The sequence below is a fragment of the Mizuhopecten yessoensis genome, unplaced genomic scaffold, assembly GCF_002113885.1.
Source record: "Mizuhopecten yessoensis strain PY_sf001 unplaced genomic scaffold, ASM211388v2 scaffold2275, whole genome shotgun sequence".
In the NCBI taxonomy this organism is placed as follows: Eukaryota; Metazoa; Mollusca; class Bivalvia; order Pectinida; family Pectinidae; genus Mizuhopecten; species Mizuhopecten yessoensis.
Window position 1 is genome coordinate 502577 of NW_018404465.1, and position 17255 is coordinate 519831.

At 36.0% G+C, this 17255-nt stretch overlaps 1 protein-coding gene across 9 annotated transcripts in view; it reads right to left on the reverse strand.

Moving 5' to 3' along the window:
- Positions 1-17255, reverse strand: part of LOC110445410 (unconventional myosin-Va-like) — a 133140-nt gene that overhangs the window by 75285 nt on the left and 40600 nt on the right. For 8 of the 9 annotated variants that reach the window (XR_002462353.1, XM_021490020.1, XM_021490015.1 and 5 more), the window contains 12 exons: positions 17098-17205; positions 15511-15617; positions 14544-14675; positions 13660-13793; positions 12293-12374; positions 11495-11635; positions 10681-10890; positions 10069-10206; positions 8446-8475; positions 4268-4365; positions 3433-3519; positions 2873-2984 (listed from right to left, as the gene is read on the reverse strand). Coding sequence is in view for 8 of the 9 variants with exons in the window: in XM_021490020.1 (XP_021345695.1) it covers positions 2873-2984; positions 3433-3519; positions 4268-4365; positions 8446-8475; positions 10069-10206; positions 10681-10890; positions 11495-11635; positions 12293-12374; positions 13660-13793; positions 14544-14675; positions 15511-15617; positions 17098-17205 (1379 nt within the window). In the remaining variant the exon portion in view is untranslated. The remainder of the gene's footprint in view (positions 1-2872; positions 2985-3432; positions 3520-4267; positions 4366-8445; positions 8476-10068; positions 10207-10680; positions 10891-11494; positions 11636-12292; positions 12375-13659; positions 13794-14543; positions 14676-15510; positions 15618-17097; positions 17206-17255) is intronic. The other variant, XM_021490016.1, reaches the window with a different exon arrangement.

The window sequence follows — 17255 nt, forward strand, 5'->3', positions numbered from 1 at the left end:
TATGTAACACTCCAACATCCCAGGAGGTACTGACAGAAGGCCCCAGTACTAAGTATCACATATGAAGTGTGACAGGAGAGTCTATCTCAGTATGTAACACTCCAACATCCCAGGAGGTACTGACAGAAGGCCCCAGTACTAAGTATCACATATGAAGTGTGACAGGAGAGCCTATCTCAGTATGTAACACTCCAACATCCCAGGAGGTACTGACAGAAGGCCCCAGTACTAAGTATCACATATGAAGTGTGACAGGAGAGCCTATCTCAGTATGTAACACTCCAACATCCCAGGAGGTACTGACAGAAGGCCCCAGTACTAAGTATCACATATGAAGTGTGACAGGAGAGTCTATCTCAGTATGTAACACTCCAACATCCCAGGAGGTACTGACAGAAGGCCCCAGTACTAAGTATCACATATGAAGTGTGACAGGAGAGCCTATCTCAGTATGTAACACTCCAACATCCCAGGAGGTACTGACAGAAGGCCCCAGTACTAAGTATCACATATGAAGTGTGACAGGAGAGCCTATCTCAGTATGTAACACTCCAACATCCCAGGAGGTACTGACAGAAGGCCCCAGTACTAAGTATCACATATGAAGTGTGACAGGAGAGCCTATCTCAGTATGTAACACTCCAACATCCCAGGAGGTACTGACAGAAGGCCCCAGTACTAAGTATCACATATGAAGTGTGACAGGAGAGCCTATCTCAGTATGTAACACTCCAACATCCCAGGAGGTACTGACAGAAGGCCCCAGTACTAAGTATCACATATGAAGTGTGACAGGAGAGCCTATCTCAGTATGTAACACTCCAACATCCCAGGAGGTACTGACAGAAGGCCCCAGTACTAAGTATCACATATGAAGTGTGACAGGAGAGCCTATCTCAGTATGTAACACTCCAACATCCCAGGAGGTACTGACAGAAGGCCCCAGTACTAAGTATCACATATGAAGTGTGACAGGAGAGCCTATCTCAGTATGTAACACTCCAACATCCCAGGAGGTACTGACAGAAGGCCCCAGTACTAAGTATCACATATGAAGTGTGACAGGAGAGCCTATCTCAGTATGTAACACTCCAACATCCCAGGAGGTACTGACAGAAGGCCCCAGTACTAAGTATCACATATGAAGTGTGACAGGAGAGCCTATCTCAGTATGTAACACTCCAACATCCCAGGAGGTACTGACAGAAGGCCCCAGTACTAAGTATCACATATGAAGTGTGACAGGAGAGTCTATCTCAGTATGTAACAATCCCAGGAGGTACTGACAGGAGGCCCCAGTACTAAGTATCACATATGAAGTGTGGCAGGAGAGTCTATCTCAGTATGTAACACTCCCAGGAGGTACTGACAGGAGGCCCCAGTAATAAGTATCACATATAAAGTGTGGCACGAGAGCCTATTTCAGTATGTAACACTCCAACATCCCAGGAGGTACTGACAGAAGGCCCTAGTACTAAGTATCACATATGAAGTGTGGCACGAGAGCCTATCTCAGTATGTAACACTCCGACATCCCAGGAGGTACTGACAGAAGGCCCCAGTACTAAGTATCACATATGAAGTGTGGCACGAGAGCCTATCTCAGTATGTAACACTCCGACATCCCAGGAGGTACTGACAGAAGGCCCCAGTACTAAGTATCACATATAAAGTGTGGCACGAGAGCCTATCTCAGTATGTAACACTCCGACATCCCAGGAGGTACTGACAGGAGGCCCCAGTACTAAGTATCACATATGAAGTGTGGCACGAGAGCCTATCTCAGTATGTAACACTCCCAGGAGGTACTGACAGAAGGCCCCAGTACAAAGCTACTGTCTTCACTGGCAGTACAAACTTGGAACAAATAAATGGATGGTCTTATTTACAACCATGGGCTTATCACAGGTAAACACAGTTTAAGTGGGCAGTGTTTTTTTGCGTGATTTGGGATGGGGTCGTTTGTCTCATTTCAGAAAGAAGATATACCAGTTGGGAAGGAATTTACAGGAGTAAACTGCAAATTCTGGGAATTAGGGATAAACATGAAATCATTTCAATTGGGAATGGAGCCCATTACTGGACCCAAAAAGTCCCTAGAAAAACACTGCTGGGGGTGGTCTTATCACTGAGCATGAGTTTATCACTGGTAAAGTACGGATTATAACAATGTCAGGATTCAGGACGATTGTGAATTGTGTTATCAGTGAGATTGAACTGTAATATCTGATGTACAGAATACCTGCACTAACTTCTTGTTCTTTTTAAGCATCTTTGGAGAAAACCCCTAACAATGTATAAAATACATATAGAGGTCCTGACAATGTTTAATAGGGTATGAAATACTTTCTTAGGCCCTGCCTATGCGTAATAGAGTGTGAAATACTTCACGAGGCCCTGGCTATGCGTAATAGAGTATAAAATACTTAATGAGGTCTGAACTTTGTATTATGGTGTATAAAAGACTAATGAGGCCCTGACTATGTATAATACAGTATAAAATAATTAATGCGGCCCTTTACTATATATGATGGGGTATAAAATACTTAATAAGGCCCTGACTATGTATAATAAAGTATAAAATACTGAAGATGGCTATGACAAAGTGCAGAGTCTAAAGCACATACTGAGGCCCTGAAAAGGTATGTAAGAGGCTCTATTAACGCATTTAGTATCAAAAAATGTTTTAAACCCAAAAAGAGGATATATCAATATCATAAAATTGCCTTAAATTTTGCTTGAAGAACGAGGCTATGAGTAACTGTGACCTTACAGTTATAGCCTTGACCTTGCCATTTTCACCTTGACCTTGATATAATTCTACGACTTTGCCTTGTAAAGTTGACCTCGTCATTCTGTTGTTGAGCCTCACCTGTATGATTTTCGTAAGGATGTTTTCACACGTCTGTCTGGGGTTGGACCGATTGATATCCTTGGATCTGGCCAGGACCCGGTATCTCTGGAAGAACTCGTTATAAGTCCACCTGGGAAAGACAGAAATCAGGTACCATAATGACAATGTAACAATGGACTTGATTGGTTGATGAAAATCATTCATGATTACAGAGAGACTTAAATGAGATAACCCATGCATAAGCAACAATTGAAAAGACAACAATAAAAATTATCTCCTTTTATAGGAAAAATCTCTTTTCGGATGTTCTACAATTGTACTAAAAGACTTATAGCTAAATTCACTTGAAAACCAATTACTCTACATGATACATCAAGTGGATAATTCTTGTTCAATTGAACTTCTTAACTGTTTTATCTAATTTTAACTTCTTAACTGTTTTATCTAATTTTAATATCAAGATTAACATACAACATTTAAACTGAGTCTTTATAATCACGGTCTTGGAAGGTCAAACTGGATGACCTTCCAAGAGGTCATGACCTTGACATGTCAGTGGGGTTACAACCTTGACCTACCTTGAAGGGTAACCAGCAGCACTGATGCGTATCGTCTCCAACACACCACAGGCCCGAAGTTGTTCCACTGCTCTGTTAGGCTCAAACCTAAACAACGAAACAACACATAGGCTTATATCTAAACAATGAAACAACACATAGGCTTAAATTGAAACATCGAAACAACACATAGGCTCAAACCTAAACAATGAAACAACACAAAGGCTTAAATCTAAACAACGAAACAACACATAGGCTCAAACCTAAACAATGAAACAACATGTAGGTTTATATCTAAACAATGAAACACTACCATAGACTTAAATCTAAACAATGAAACAACACAGGCTTATATCTAAACAACAAAACAACACATAGGCTTAAATCTAAACAACGAAACAACACAGGCTTAAATCTAAACAACAAAACAACACATTAGCTTAAATTTAAATACAGAAACAAATTCATTTTTTTGATAAAATTTAAGCTTTTCAGCTTATCAGTTCACAAATAACTTTTGAATACAGTGGCAGACACTATAACGATGCTGTAGAAAGACAGAATAAACAGGGTAATACAAATATACAGGGTAATACAAATATACAGGGTAATACAAATATACAGGGCTAAAGTCTTAACAACAAAGCGACATCCATTTTATCACCAAACCCCTTTATATCGCCATAATTTCCCTCAACAAATGGTTGCATTATAACAAGGTTTTATTGTATTACTTTTTGCTATTGCAAATACACAAGCAACTTTGTGTCAGAAAAATGTTGTAAAAAATAGAACTCTTCTTTATTGGAGTTCAGCAAAGTGTGTTAAGACTTACTACCTTAATGATTTTACTCACGTGAAGGCCTCTTTATTATCGTTAGGTTTGATACAGCGGATGTAATGAGGTGTCGTGGCATTCAGGGTCTCCATCAACATCTTCAGGGAGTCTCGGAACTGAAAAACATCGCAACACACATCGCTACACTGAATGTCTCAGGTTTAAATATCAATTATGAAACAAAATACTATAATACTGAAATGCTTGTTGGTCACGGAAAAATGTGTTTTTAGTGGATGGAGTTACATCAAACATTTAAAAATAAATAAACAAGTTAACGCAATTTTGTGCATTATATATAATATCCATAGAAGTTTCTAGATGATGTTCTTTATTGCATTAGAAACATTTACAGAACAATATTGTGAAATCAGATATTTTCGTGGGGCAAAATTTCCTGGTTTCACAACAAAACACCATTGCGTGGTACATGAATTTGTGGATTAGTCATTACAAGTACCCACTCAAATGAATAAATGTTTTAAATCAAATTTGTAATTACTTTGTGGACCAATGAATTAGGTGATGAAGATTACCCAGGAAATCAACGAAATTAAAAAACCCACGAAAATTAGTATTTCACAGTATAAGATTACTACCAGCATACATGCTACAAGTGCAATACCTGAGTTATGGAAGAAATTTACTGAAATATCACATAACGGGACAAAAATTGTAAAAGGTCTATTGTAGAAGGAGCAGGATGGGTGTGGTTGACCTGTGTTTGTCACAGAATTAGACAAAGGGGGATGTTAACTACTGGAAGAGCTGCGGTTAAAATGTGTCATTGAACCAGACACTGCAGAGAGACATCAATTACTGGGTGTATGGCGTCTGTTATGTATATAACATAGGAACTTCCTGGAAGACGTCAATTACTGGGTGTATGGCGTCTGTTATGTATATAACATAGGAACTTCCTGGAAGACGTCAATTACTGGGTGTATGGCGTCTGTTATGTATATAACATAGGAACTTCCTGGAAGACGTCAATTACTGGGTGTATGGCGTCTGTTATGTATATAACATAGGAACTTCCTGGAAGACGTCAATTACTGGGTGTATGGCGTCTGTTATGTATATAACATAGGAACTTCCTGGAAGACGTCAATTACTGGGTGTATGGCGTCTGTTATGTATATAACATAGGAACTTCCTGGAAGATGTCAATTACTGGGTGTATGGCGTCTGTTATGTATATAACATAGGAACTTCCTGGAAGATGTCAATTAATAGGGGCAGACTTATCAGAGTAGCTGACCACTGCTACAATGCTAATCCTTCCAACAAAATTATGATCAGCTATCCACAGTCATGTGATTTATCCAGTCATGTGATTTATCCAGTCATGTGATTTATCCAAAGTTATATGACATCATATATCCAAAGTTATATGACATCATATATCCAAAGTTAAGTGATCATACTGTATAACGGGAACATGTTGCCCTTTAACAGTTAAAATTCATTTTTGCCCAGTTAAATTAAATTCACATTTCATAACTATGTACATTATGTTTCTGTAAGGATAAATTATCACTCATAATGGAGGGTTAACCCTTTCACCACTGTAGACCATAACTGACACATCCAGATCAATGCATGGTAGAGTCTACTCAAGTTACATAGGGGTGAAAGGGTTAAAAGGCGAAAATCAAACTGCAATGAAAATGTTCTGGTTTAAAGTATTTCTGAATGATTAGATCTGTTGTAAATTACAGGTAATACCTTAATTAATATACAAGATAAAATATTAATGATACACCATGGTGACTGTCACATGACAGGATTGTATGAAGATGTATGTCACATGTCTAGCTCTAGCAATTTTTCAAATATCCAAATTTTGATAAACATATTATTGTTAATATAAAGCTGCATGTCAATTTTTCGTTAGAAAAAAAAAGTTAGAAGAAGTTAAAATTTAATAATCTCCTCCCAAATCCAAGCTTTATTTCCCAAAACCTACCTAAACATAGAGTAACTAATTACATCTTATACAGTTCATGCATTTTCTTTATAATGTTTAATATTAGTAGTTATAGGACTACGAACATGATACATTTACACCTCAAGGCATGTCCTACACCAATACTGTTTATCTACAAAACTGTAATCATGCATGAAATATTATTGCTATATTAAAATAACATTTTATTTATAGAGGATTCTGCACAATTGGATCTATTTCAACTTATCAAAATGTGGGTTGCTATTTCAATCTCTTGCAAAACAAAAGTAAAATATCTGTAAAACTATACTGTAGTCAGTAATTCAACCTGAAAATTCTTCTTTTTTTTAAAGTCATAAATCAATTTTCTTTAATGATAACAAATATTTGGAAATAGGAAAAAATTAACAGGACAGGTAACCTTTTTAGTTTCGAGAAGAATGTTAGATTTGATAAATGGTTACAGGAATTCTGATTTGTGGTTGAAGGGAATGGTTTGTCTGAATGATGTCTGTCTAAAATACTTGATCAAATCTGGATAAATACAAAGTTTAGTATGTCACTGTTAGTAACAAAAAGCCAATCATTGTTAGTAACGGCTGTCACACTCACTACCTAGCAACCAATGAGAAGTGCTGTTACAAAATAGTCTAATTATCAAATTGGTTGTAACGACAAATCTAATTGGTTGTCCTAAAAACACATATAAACCATTAAGAGTTGGCTATTGAACAAACATAAATGTATTTCTTTGTGAAATCAGTATGTTACTGTCCTAATCCAAAGTTTATTACATAAACCTTGTTAACAAATCAGAAACAACACTTTTTGGACTAATATTACCTGTCATAGATCTTCAAAAATATACTTCCTTTTATTACATTTCTAGTGATCATTCTACCTAATTGTCTTTTTGACAGTTACATTTTGAAAATGAGAACAGTCCTCAAACAAACAACACTTCACAGTTGTTCTCATTATCCATATAAGATACTTGTTTTTTTATTTTAAAACTTATTTTTTATAAATTCATGTGTATGAGAGTAACCTCCCTTTATCATACCCCTACACGTCAATAATGTTTTGAATTTGCTTGACTTTATCTTCAATATGGACAATTTACCTTTTTCTAGTTGTTAATCTTTGAAAAAAATATAACAACTATTTTCACAATTTACCAATCTCCATTTTTTCCTCCAATTGAAATGTAAGGTTTGGACTATCACCAGTCAAACAAGACAGAATGACCAAGTATAAAGCCAAGTAAAAGTCGATATTCTAAAGTTCTTGAAGCATTGAGGCAAAACTACTAACAATTCAAACATCAAGGAGATGGAGACTTGCTAACGAACATATTTCATCTATTTGCAACCATGCTAATATCGTTGGTTGAAATGGATTGAGCACAAAACGAAAATGATAATTAACATAAAATTAACATGAAATATTTGTATATTTATTTATTGCTGGGAAAACATTAAAAAGGATGGTCAACACAGCTACGAAGAAAATCAAGCAAACAAAACTGAATTTAAAGGAAGAATTTCAATATATAAAGAAAGAGATGACAGCCAACTCTAGTACAAATTCTGCTCTAGGATATGTATATATACGCCATGTCACAGTAGTGGGGGAATACAAGTTATACTTTTAACATGTATATAAATACTATACTAAGCCCCATGTAAGTAAAATATAAGTTCAAGATGTTCAAAGATCTTTTCACACACCAAATCGCTAAATTTTTGAAATTATATATTTATAGTTTTTCTAAATATCTTCTTTTTTTTTTTCTTATTTAATTATGAAATACAGATACATCTATGTATCTATCTATGTATGTTATTTGAATGGGCAAAGGTTATATTGCTTCCATAAAATCTGCAGTTATGGTCGTGAATTTTGTACTTTTTTGTTTATTCCGAAAAAAATATATATTCAAAATAAAATTCAGGTAACTTGGCCATTAAATTAAAATACAAGGGTTAAATTTAGCCCTTTCTTCGTCTGAAGAATATTTAAAGAGCTTTCTTCATTGCTTATAAATTTTTGCGGCTTTTTTTCTGCTGATAGAAGTTTGAACAATCCAGGCATGATAGCTACAACACACATTGTCAGTAAATCTTTCCGCTACTAGTTTTTGCGTAAGTAAGAACGAGAAAACGGGAAAAGTGAGAACCCACAACCAGACATAACGGGTAACACGCGCTGTCGCACACACACTGTGCGATGGCATACGCTTTACCTGATCTCCCACTGTTGCCTTCTGTTGTTGCTATAGCAACGAGGAAAACATGTCATTAAGATAATGTTACAGAAGCTGACACACGAGCAGGCAAATTTATACAGCCATGTTCTCCTCGGTCAGGGTCAGGATTGCAAGGACAAAGTTTTTTTTAATTGCTATCATAAAAATCATGAATATTTTCAAAAAGATTCATAACTTTGGAAATATGTAATATCAGAGTTTAAATGTTTACACAAACAATGTACGTTTAAAACTGTTGAACGTGTTGCAACGTTTCAAGATGTCTCAGTAGTTGACTGTGTGCACTCAGTCATAGCTTGACAAAGGGACCAGTCAGTCTCACTCAGTCATAGCTTGACAAAAGGACCAGTCGGTCTCACTCAGTCATAGCTTGACAAAGGGACCAGTCGGTCTTGAAACGTCCCAACACATTTATATGTACATTCTTTGTGTAGGAAGTAAAACTGTGATTTTATTAAATTTAAATATTTTGATGTTTTACAATTAAGTTTTGGTATAGTGTTATTATATTTATGTTCCTTACACAGGAGGTCGACTTTCAAATAAACAGCTATCTGTTATAATGACGTCACACTTGTAACGACTTAAGATTACCACTCCAGTTTAATGGTCTCATAACTCTAGGCTGACTTTGGTAGGTGTTGGCAATGTGAAATATAATCAGTAATTTTTGTAGGATTTTTTTTCTGGTGAATCTTGAATTTGAGACCTGGACTTAAGCTTTCTTTTGGTTCTCAAAATGAGTACCATAAGAAAGCTTAAGTCCAGGTCTCAAATAAGTGTATAGCTGGGTAATATCTGTTTCCTGTTTTAATTTTAGCCATCAATCACTGTATATACAGGGAAATAAGTATTTTGAAAAGAGAGAATGTAATAAAACAAAATGTGTGAAAAGATTTGTTTTATTTATTTAAAAAAAGAAAGGACCTGAATCCTACCAGAGGACACAACAAATATTATGCCGTGACGGCGCGAAAATTAAATGATTAATTCTGACGGGATTTTTTTGTCGCGCGTTATCACCCCCCACAGAATTTCCTTATGGGGGTCATGACCCCCATTGGGAGATTCAGGGTTAGCAGGTCTGTCAATGTGATGAATTAAATTTGTTACTGAAGGAGAACATGACTGTGACGTTATAGCATTAACTACACACGTGTATAATATCAGCGCCACAACAAATAAAATCATTACACAATTTACTGTTCAAACTTAACCAAACTACACATGAATAATAATGATATGATGAAATGGAAAACTGAAGTAAATAGACTCCTACGTAAATGATTCATGAAGATAAAAAATGCTTTTCTAAAAAATTAGTAAAGAAGTATAATTACATATCAATGGTGCAAGATTCAAAATTTCTACTCTACAGTTAAAAATAAAAGGTTATTCCAACTAATTAATAACAAATTCTTCTCGGCACATTAATTAAGTATTCTCACTCAAACTTAAAATAGTTTCAAAATGATAACAAATTCCCTGTACTAAATCACTTTAAAGATTTAACACAAGTGTAAAGGATGGTCCTTTATGATAGACCAACTCCTACCCAGATTATCTCCCCTTAGAATACAGGTGGCGCTATTAACTGACCTGTGATCCGACCGTGCTGCGGTTCGACTTGGCCCCTGTCTTTGGTACTGAACGTGTGGGATGGGTCGCGGCGGATCCTGATCTAGGCTTTTTTAAATTCGGGTCTTTATGATCAAACAGCTCAGCTACCAGTTCGAACTGAAATAAACAAGACATTTATTTGCTTTTTGCTATCCTTAAATGCACAGAAGTTTAGACCATCAAATTTCAAATGCTCCAATTAAAAACAAAATTAAGGTTAAATGCTACCTTATACATTATATCTGTCATGTGTAATATAAAGATCTCCCTTTTTTCTAATTGTAATTATTTCAATTCTTGCTTACCTGAGCAGCACTTAATATTCCGTCTTTGAGTATTGCAGTTATCTTCTCTTGTGAGCAGGTATTGATTGTTACGTCATTTGTTTGTGAGAGTAACGTCATCAATTTTTGATTTTTTCCATTTTGTAGAACTCTTATTTGTGAAGGAGTTTAAGGTAAAGATTATTATGTAGCATACAACCGTGGATTAATTACAGATAACATAGAGAGATAGCCTACCTCACTGGCTTTGAGAATATAGAGATATAGCCTACCTCACTGGCTTTGAGAATATAGAGAGATAGCCTACCTCACTGGCTTTGAGAATATTGATGTGTTCCTCTAATACTGTGTCTCGGTTTTTCTCCAGGAATCCGTCAGCAAAGTACTGGACTTTGTCGGCGAAGTGGGCGATGATGAACGCTATGTTAGACATGCGTGGTTTGTCGAAGTGTTTAGCTTTACCAAGGTGTTTACTGTACAACTTCTGACACCAGTTAGCGTCAGACCCACGTGGCATCTGTCCAAGAAAAAGAGATGAAAACAGTGAAATAAGTATTTGTAGAGTAAAAAAAATCAGGCAAAGTGATGGAAATCTCTCTATCGTTTTTAGCAATATTTTTATCACAACACTTTTTTCGATCCATTTCTATCAAGCTACTACCTCGGTAACATTAAACCTAAAATTGTTTCCCTGTTAATTTTTTTTATGTTTGATTGTTTGTGTTTTACGTCCTATTATTAGCTATGGTAATTAAAGGATGTGCCAGGTTTTGGTGGTGGAGGACAGCCGGAGAAAAAAACCAACCTGTGGCCTGTACCTGGCGTCTGCCCCACGTAAGCCTCGAACCCACGACCCAGTGGTGGACCAGATGGTCAGACATATAAACCACTAGGCCAATGCGGACCCTTTTTTTATATTTGTGATATTTCCTAAATATTTCCTAACATACATACAACATATGCCACATTCAAAACTATGACCTCCATGTAACCTTTCACTTCCAACATCTTTATGAACTTTGACCTTGATTGAACTTTACCTTACATTCCTCATCCAAGATCCAACCTTTAACCTCGAATACCTTTAAGACATTTGACCTCTGACCTTAGTTGAACCTTACCTTACATTCCTCATCCAACAGATCCAGGATTCCCAGCTTACTTTCGATCAGATCAATACAGGGCTGGTTGTCATAGAAATCAATAAACGACCACTCGATACCCTCCCGTACATACTCCTCCTGCTCCAGTTTGAACACGTGCTGAAACAGAAAATGTCAACTTCAACATCGGCTATTAAAGTCCTTATTTCTCTACTGTGTCATATTCATGGTTGCGACAAATTTACAATATTTTTAGCTTGGTTTAAATCTTATTGAGATATTAGTTCTTTCAATTAGACCTTAGCTAAAGAGAAATGAGCTCAACCTGAAAGAAAATTGTATCAGATCAAGGAGTTTACAGAAATATTCATATTAAATTCACATTTCAAAATTCAGATTATTATTAGACATACTTTTTTTCTTCAAAATTAGTCTCCATTCAAAATTGAGATTTTATGGAACAAGGTCTGAAAATGCTGTTCCTAACCAGGCATGCAACTTTTTTTTAATTCTCTTGGGTTTAAAAATTTTGTGCATTCTACATGGCGACTAGGCTTAGCTAAGTTTATATTTGATACAGTGTGATATTTATCAATTGCTTTAATACATTTTTTATTTATTTTAGTTGGAAAATATCTGCACTAAACTCAAGGATTCAATTAAATTTTTTCAAGAAATAATAATTGAAAAATACAGATTTTGAAGAGGAAAACACCATTTTTCAGGTAAATATGCTTGCAAAAAATTAAGTTTTCAGTTTTTATGTTTCTGTATTAGTTTTGTAAGATAAAGGAGAATTACTTATGTGTCACTTACGCTGTTAAAAATCTGTTGAAGTTTCTCATTGGCATAATTAATACAAAACTGCTCAAAACTGTTGATTTCAAAGGTTTCAAATCTGTAATGTAAACAAAAAGAGACAATTAATACCACGCCACACAAACATGTAATGTATACCGCAAGATTTTCTTCCGGTCAAACTTTCGCCCTTCGCCTGTGAAATCTGAATTTGCCCAGTGTTAATTTTGCCTTTCAGATTTTAGGTACTACATATATAAATTTAGTTGTCGACTAATGTTCACTGTAATATCAAATTCTCCCTCATAACGTGTACAGAGGGCGAAAAAAGGCAAAAATTAAACTGCAGCGAAAATTCCACGGTATACAATATTGATATGCAAAATATTATCTTTTTATTAAAAGGAACCAGAAATTGTTATAATTATGAAAACCTTTTTCACTACTCTGGGTCTTTCAGAAGCCAGCAAAGAATTAAGTTTAATTTTAATATCAATACAGATATTGTTTACTGCTGACCATAAAAGTTAGTTTTTAACAAAGAACATATGACATTCTTTTTAACATTTCAGAGTCTTCACAAAAGTGCTAACTATACAGAGATATTGATTTTGCTATTTCAATGCAACAGAAACCTTTAAGATATATTATTCTTACTAAAATACTCAAAACTCTAAATGTCTCAGTCCTTCTAAACTCTTAATGTCTCAGTCCTTTAAAACTCTAAATGTCTCAGTCCTTCAATACTCTAAATGTCTCAGTCCTTCTAAACTCTTAATGTCTCAGTCCTTAAAAACTATAAATGTCTCAGTCCTTTAAAACTCTAAATGTCTCAGTCCTTTAAACCTCTTAATGTCTCAGTCTTCAAAACTTAACATCTCAGTCCTTCTAAACTCTTAATGTCTCAGTCCTTCAATACTCTAAATGTCTCAGTCCTTTAAAACTCTTAATGTATCAGTCCTTCTAAACTCTTAATGTCTCAGTCCTTAAAAACTATAAATGTCTCAGTCCTTTAAAACTCTAAATGTCTCAGTCCTTCAATACTCTAAATGTCTCAGTCCTTCTAAACTCTTAATGTCTCAGTCCTTTAAAACTCTTAATGTCTCAGTCCTTTAAAACTCAATGTCTCAGTCCTTCTAAACTCTTAATGTCTCAGTCCTTAAAAACTCTAAATGTCTCAGTCCTTTAAAACTCTAAATGTCTCAGTCCTTTAAAACTCTTAATGTCTCAGTCTTCAAAACTTAACATCTCAGTCCTTCTAAACTCTTAATGTCTCAGTCCTTTAAAACTCTAAATGTCTCAGTCCTTTGAAACTCTTAATGTCTCAGTCTTCAAAACTTAACATCTCAGTCCTTCAAACTCTTTACATCTCAAAGTAGATTTACCCGTAAATGTCAAGAACACCAATAAACTTGTGCTGCTTGGTGACGCTGTGCAGCGTGATGTTGATCTTGTTTACAATCCATGTGAACACCTCGGCGTAGATATGCTTGGCCAGGGCGTCCTGTGCAAAACTCGCCTGTTGTTACAGAAACAGAAAACACAAATCATTTTACAATTGAAACTTATAAAAATTCTGATCCTTTCCTGTCACAGGGCATCACAGGGGTTTCAGCTTGAATTTGCAAACATAATTTTATCTTTACCTTTAATCATCAGACATTGATCTACCAGCTTAGAGACGATAGGTTCAGTTAGTCAAATCAAACAATTTTTTTACCTTTAACAATCATTACTAGATGTCCTTGACACATAAATTACAATATGTTTTTTGATCATATGACCTCCTTTGACCTTGATCTACCAGGTAAATAACAAAATGTCTAAAATCACCCACTGATCTTGCTAGTTATCTGATCTGACCTCAACCTAACTTAGCGAGTGTCAGAGAAATGAAGTCCCCCAAGGATCTTGATAATTGTTTGTCATTTAAACTTGAACTTAATTAATTGTCATCTAACCTTGACCTTCCTGGCTGGAGATGACAGCTTCATCATCTTGACAATGTTTAACATTTGACCTTGTACAATATATGACTTTGACCTACCTGTCTGGGGATCAATGGAAGGTTCATCCCAAATTCCATTGACCTTGTCAATCATTTGACCTTGTACAATATATGACCTTGACCTACCTGTCTGGAGATCGAAATGTTTAATATCTGACGCCCATGACCTGGTTGATTATTTGACCCTGACCTACCTGGCTGGCGGTGAGAGGTTTATTTACTGACACCCTTGGCCTGGTTGATTATTTGACCTTGACCTACCTGGCTGGCGGTGAGAGGTTTAGTGAGCACCTCGTTGACAGTGGTAATCTTTTTGTGACATAGCCACATCCTCATCTGTGACTCCTCTATCCCCAGTAGTGAACAGCAGGTGGCCAGGGACTTGTCCTTCGCCTGGACACAAACCACAAGATAATTAATTATCACATACATGTAATATAAGCCCTGATTTCCCAATAAGCTGTTATATGTTTGTAAAACATATATACTGTATACTGTAACAAAAAAGAAACGAAAGTTCTAAAATTTTGTTACATATTTTGTATTAAATATATATAGCTGTACCAAAATTGGGGAAATAAAAGTGCACCCTGCCTACACCCCTAACCAATGTTCAAAATCAACTAGGTGTGATGAGAAACCTATGCACATCCGGTGCGGCTAAAATATTAACATATCTGTGCTTCCACAAATATATGCATTCTTTTTCTTTCAAACCAGTATCAGGTTGCATTTCTTTTTCGTTTCTGTATACCCTGTATATGTCCTCAACCTACTTAGACGGAAATGGAGATAAACACCAGGTCTAGTCTAGCAGGGGAAAAAATAGGTCACAGTGACCTACATTTGATATTATGGTGTAGTAATTATCCTCAAGATGTATGCATATAAGGAGTTTGTTGACTGTTTTACTTCTAGAATAAGAGTTTTGGAGCTTAACCAACTGTCTATCCAAGGCAGATCTGAAAGGCAAATACTTAATGTTGCTTCTAATATATGTGGCAGAGACCTAAAAACTTGTACTCAAAACTTTCATCTTGCCAATGCATTAGCGAAGAAATATGAGTGTTTCTCTTCAATTCAATTGCTGTTCATCTAAGAACACACTTCACAAATTATCACAAATTTCAATTCAAATTATTTTTTACGGATTTTTTACGGAAGATATGTTGAGTGGACGCTTGTAAAGAAATGTGCCATCAAATGAATGTCATGTTAAAAAACTTACTGGAATTTCACAGCATTCTCCTTCAGTCTCCGTAATTTTAACATTTCCAAAATGTAGAATTCCAGCCAGAATTTGTAACAGCATCAGCTGGTGTCTCTCGCCAACACCTGTCAAATAAACAAAATTAGTCTTCAACAAAATACAATTCAATACACATTTATTGCCCTTGTGGTAGACGAAAACAAGTCATTGATTCTCCATGATTTCACACTTTCACTCAGATTTTCTCTCGTGAAACATGATTAATTTCAGAGAAACAAGGAATCATTTTTTCCTATCAAAAGGGTCGTAAATATTTCTTTATGCCAAAGTATAAATCAAAGATTGTTTGATTCTTATTTTGAAATCTGGCGGTTATCTGGAACTAAATCATAGGGGGCGTAGTGGTGAATGACGTCAATTTCAGCCAATCATTGGACAGGATTATAGGGAGTTGACGGTCAGCAAATCTAGGATAACAATAGGCTACAAATCTCTGGCTTATGTGTCTCTGGATGTTTTGTCTCTGGATGTTTTGTCTCTGGATGTTTTGTCTCTGGATGTTTTCAATCAGCACCTGGATGAGTGTGGAGGTAAATACCATTTGTCTGTTTAAATTTTCACCTGAACAGGGTGAGTGTTTCAGGTCCTTAGCCTGTGTCCTACATGAAGGTCTGTTTGAAATGTCAGACAAAACAAAATCTCCAATATCAAACTCATCCCGTGTCAATAAATACACTGAGGCTAAATTCTGTTAATGCACTAAACCATGATATCAAAGCGAGTGTATATACTGTTAATCCAGTAACAAACCTAGTAACGTCAGGCCGTATCAAAGCCAGTGTATAAACTGTTAATCCAGTAACAAACCTAGTAATGTCAGGGCGTCTCAAAGCCAATGTATATACTGTTAATCCAGTAACAAACCTAGTAATGTCAGGGCGTCTCAAAGCCAATGTATATACTGTTAATCCAGTAACAAACCTAGTAATGTCAGGGCGTCTCAAAGCCAATGTATATACTGTTAATCCAGTAACAAACCTAGTAACGTCAGGGCGTCTCAAAGCCAGTGTATATACTGTTAATCCAGTAACAAACCTAGTAATGTCAGGGCATCCAAAGCCAGTGTATATACTGTTAATCCAGTAACAAACCTAGTAACGTCAGGGCGTATCAAAGCCAGTGTATAAACTGTTAATCCAGTAACAAACCTAGTAATGTCAGGGCGTCTCAAAGCCAATGTATATACTGTTAATCCAGTAACAAACCTAGTAACGTCAGGGCGTTTCAAAGCGAGTGTATATACTGCTAATCCAGTAACAAACCTAGTTACGTCAGGGCATCCAAAGCGAGTGTATATACTGTTAATCAAGTAACAAACCTAGTAACGTCAGGGCATTTCAAAGCGAGTGTATATACTGTTAATCCAGTAACAAACCTAGTAACATCAGGGCGTCTCAAAGCCAGTGTATATACTGTTAATCCAGTAACAAACCTAGTAACGTCAGGGCATCTCAAAGCCAGTGTATATACTGTTAATCCAGTAACAAACCTAGCAACGTCAGGGCATCCAAAGCTAGTGTATATACTGTTAATCCAGTAACAAACCTAGTAACGTCAGGGCGTCCAAAGTATTGTTCATATTCTCAGCATCGTTCACTCCCTGAATTTCCGGAGCTTGTCCGCAGCTCGTGTAGAAAAAGTCATCAGGGCTCACTGTAAAACATTTATAACAACATCTTAAATTTATTTTGTTACCAGGTTTC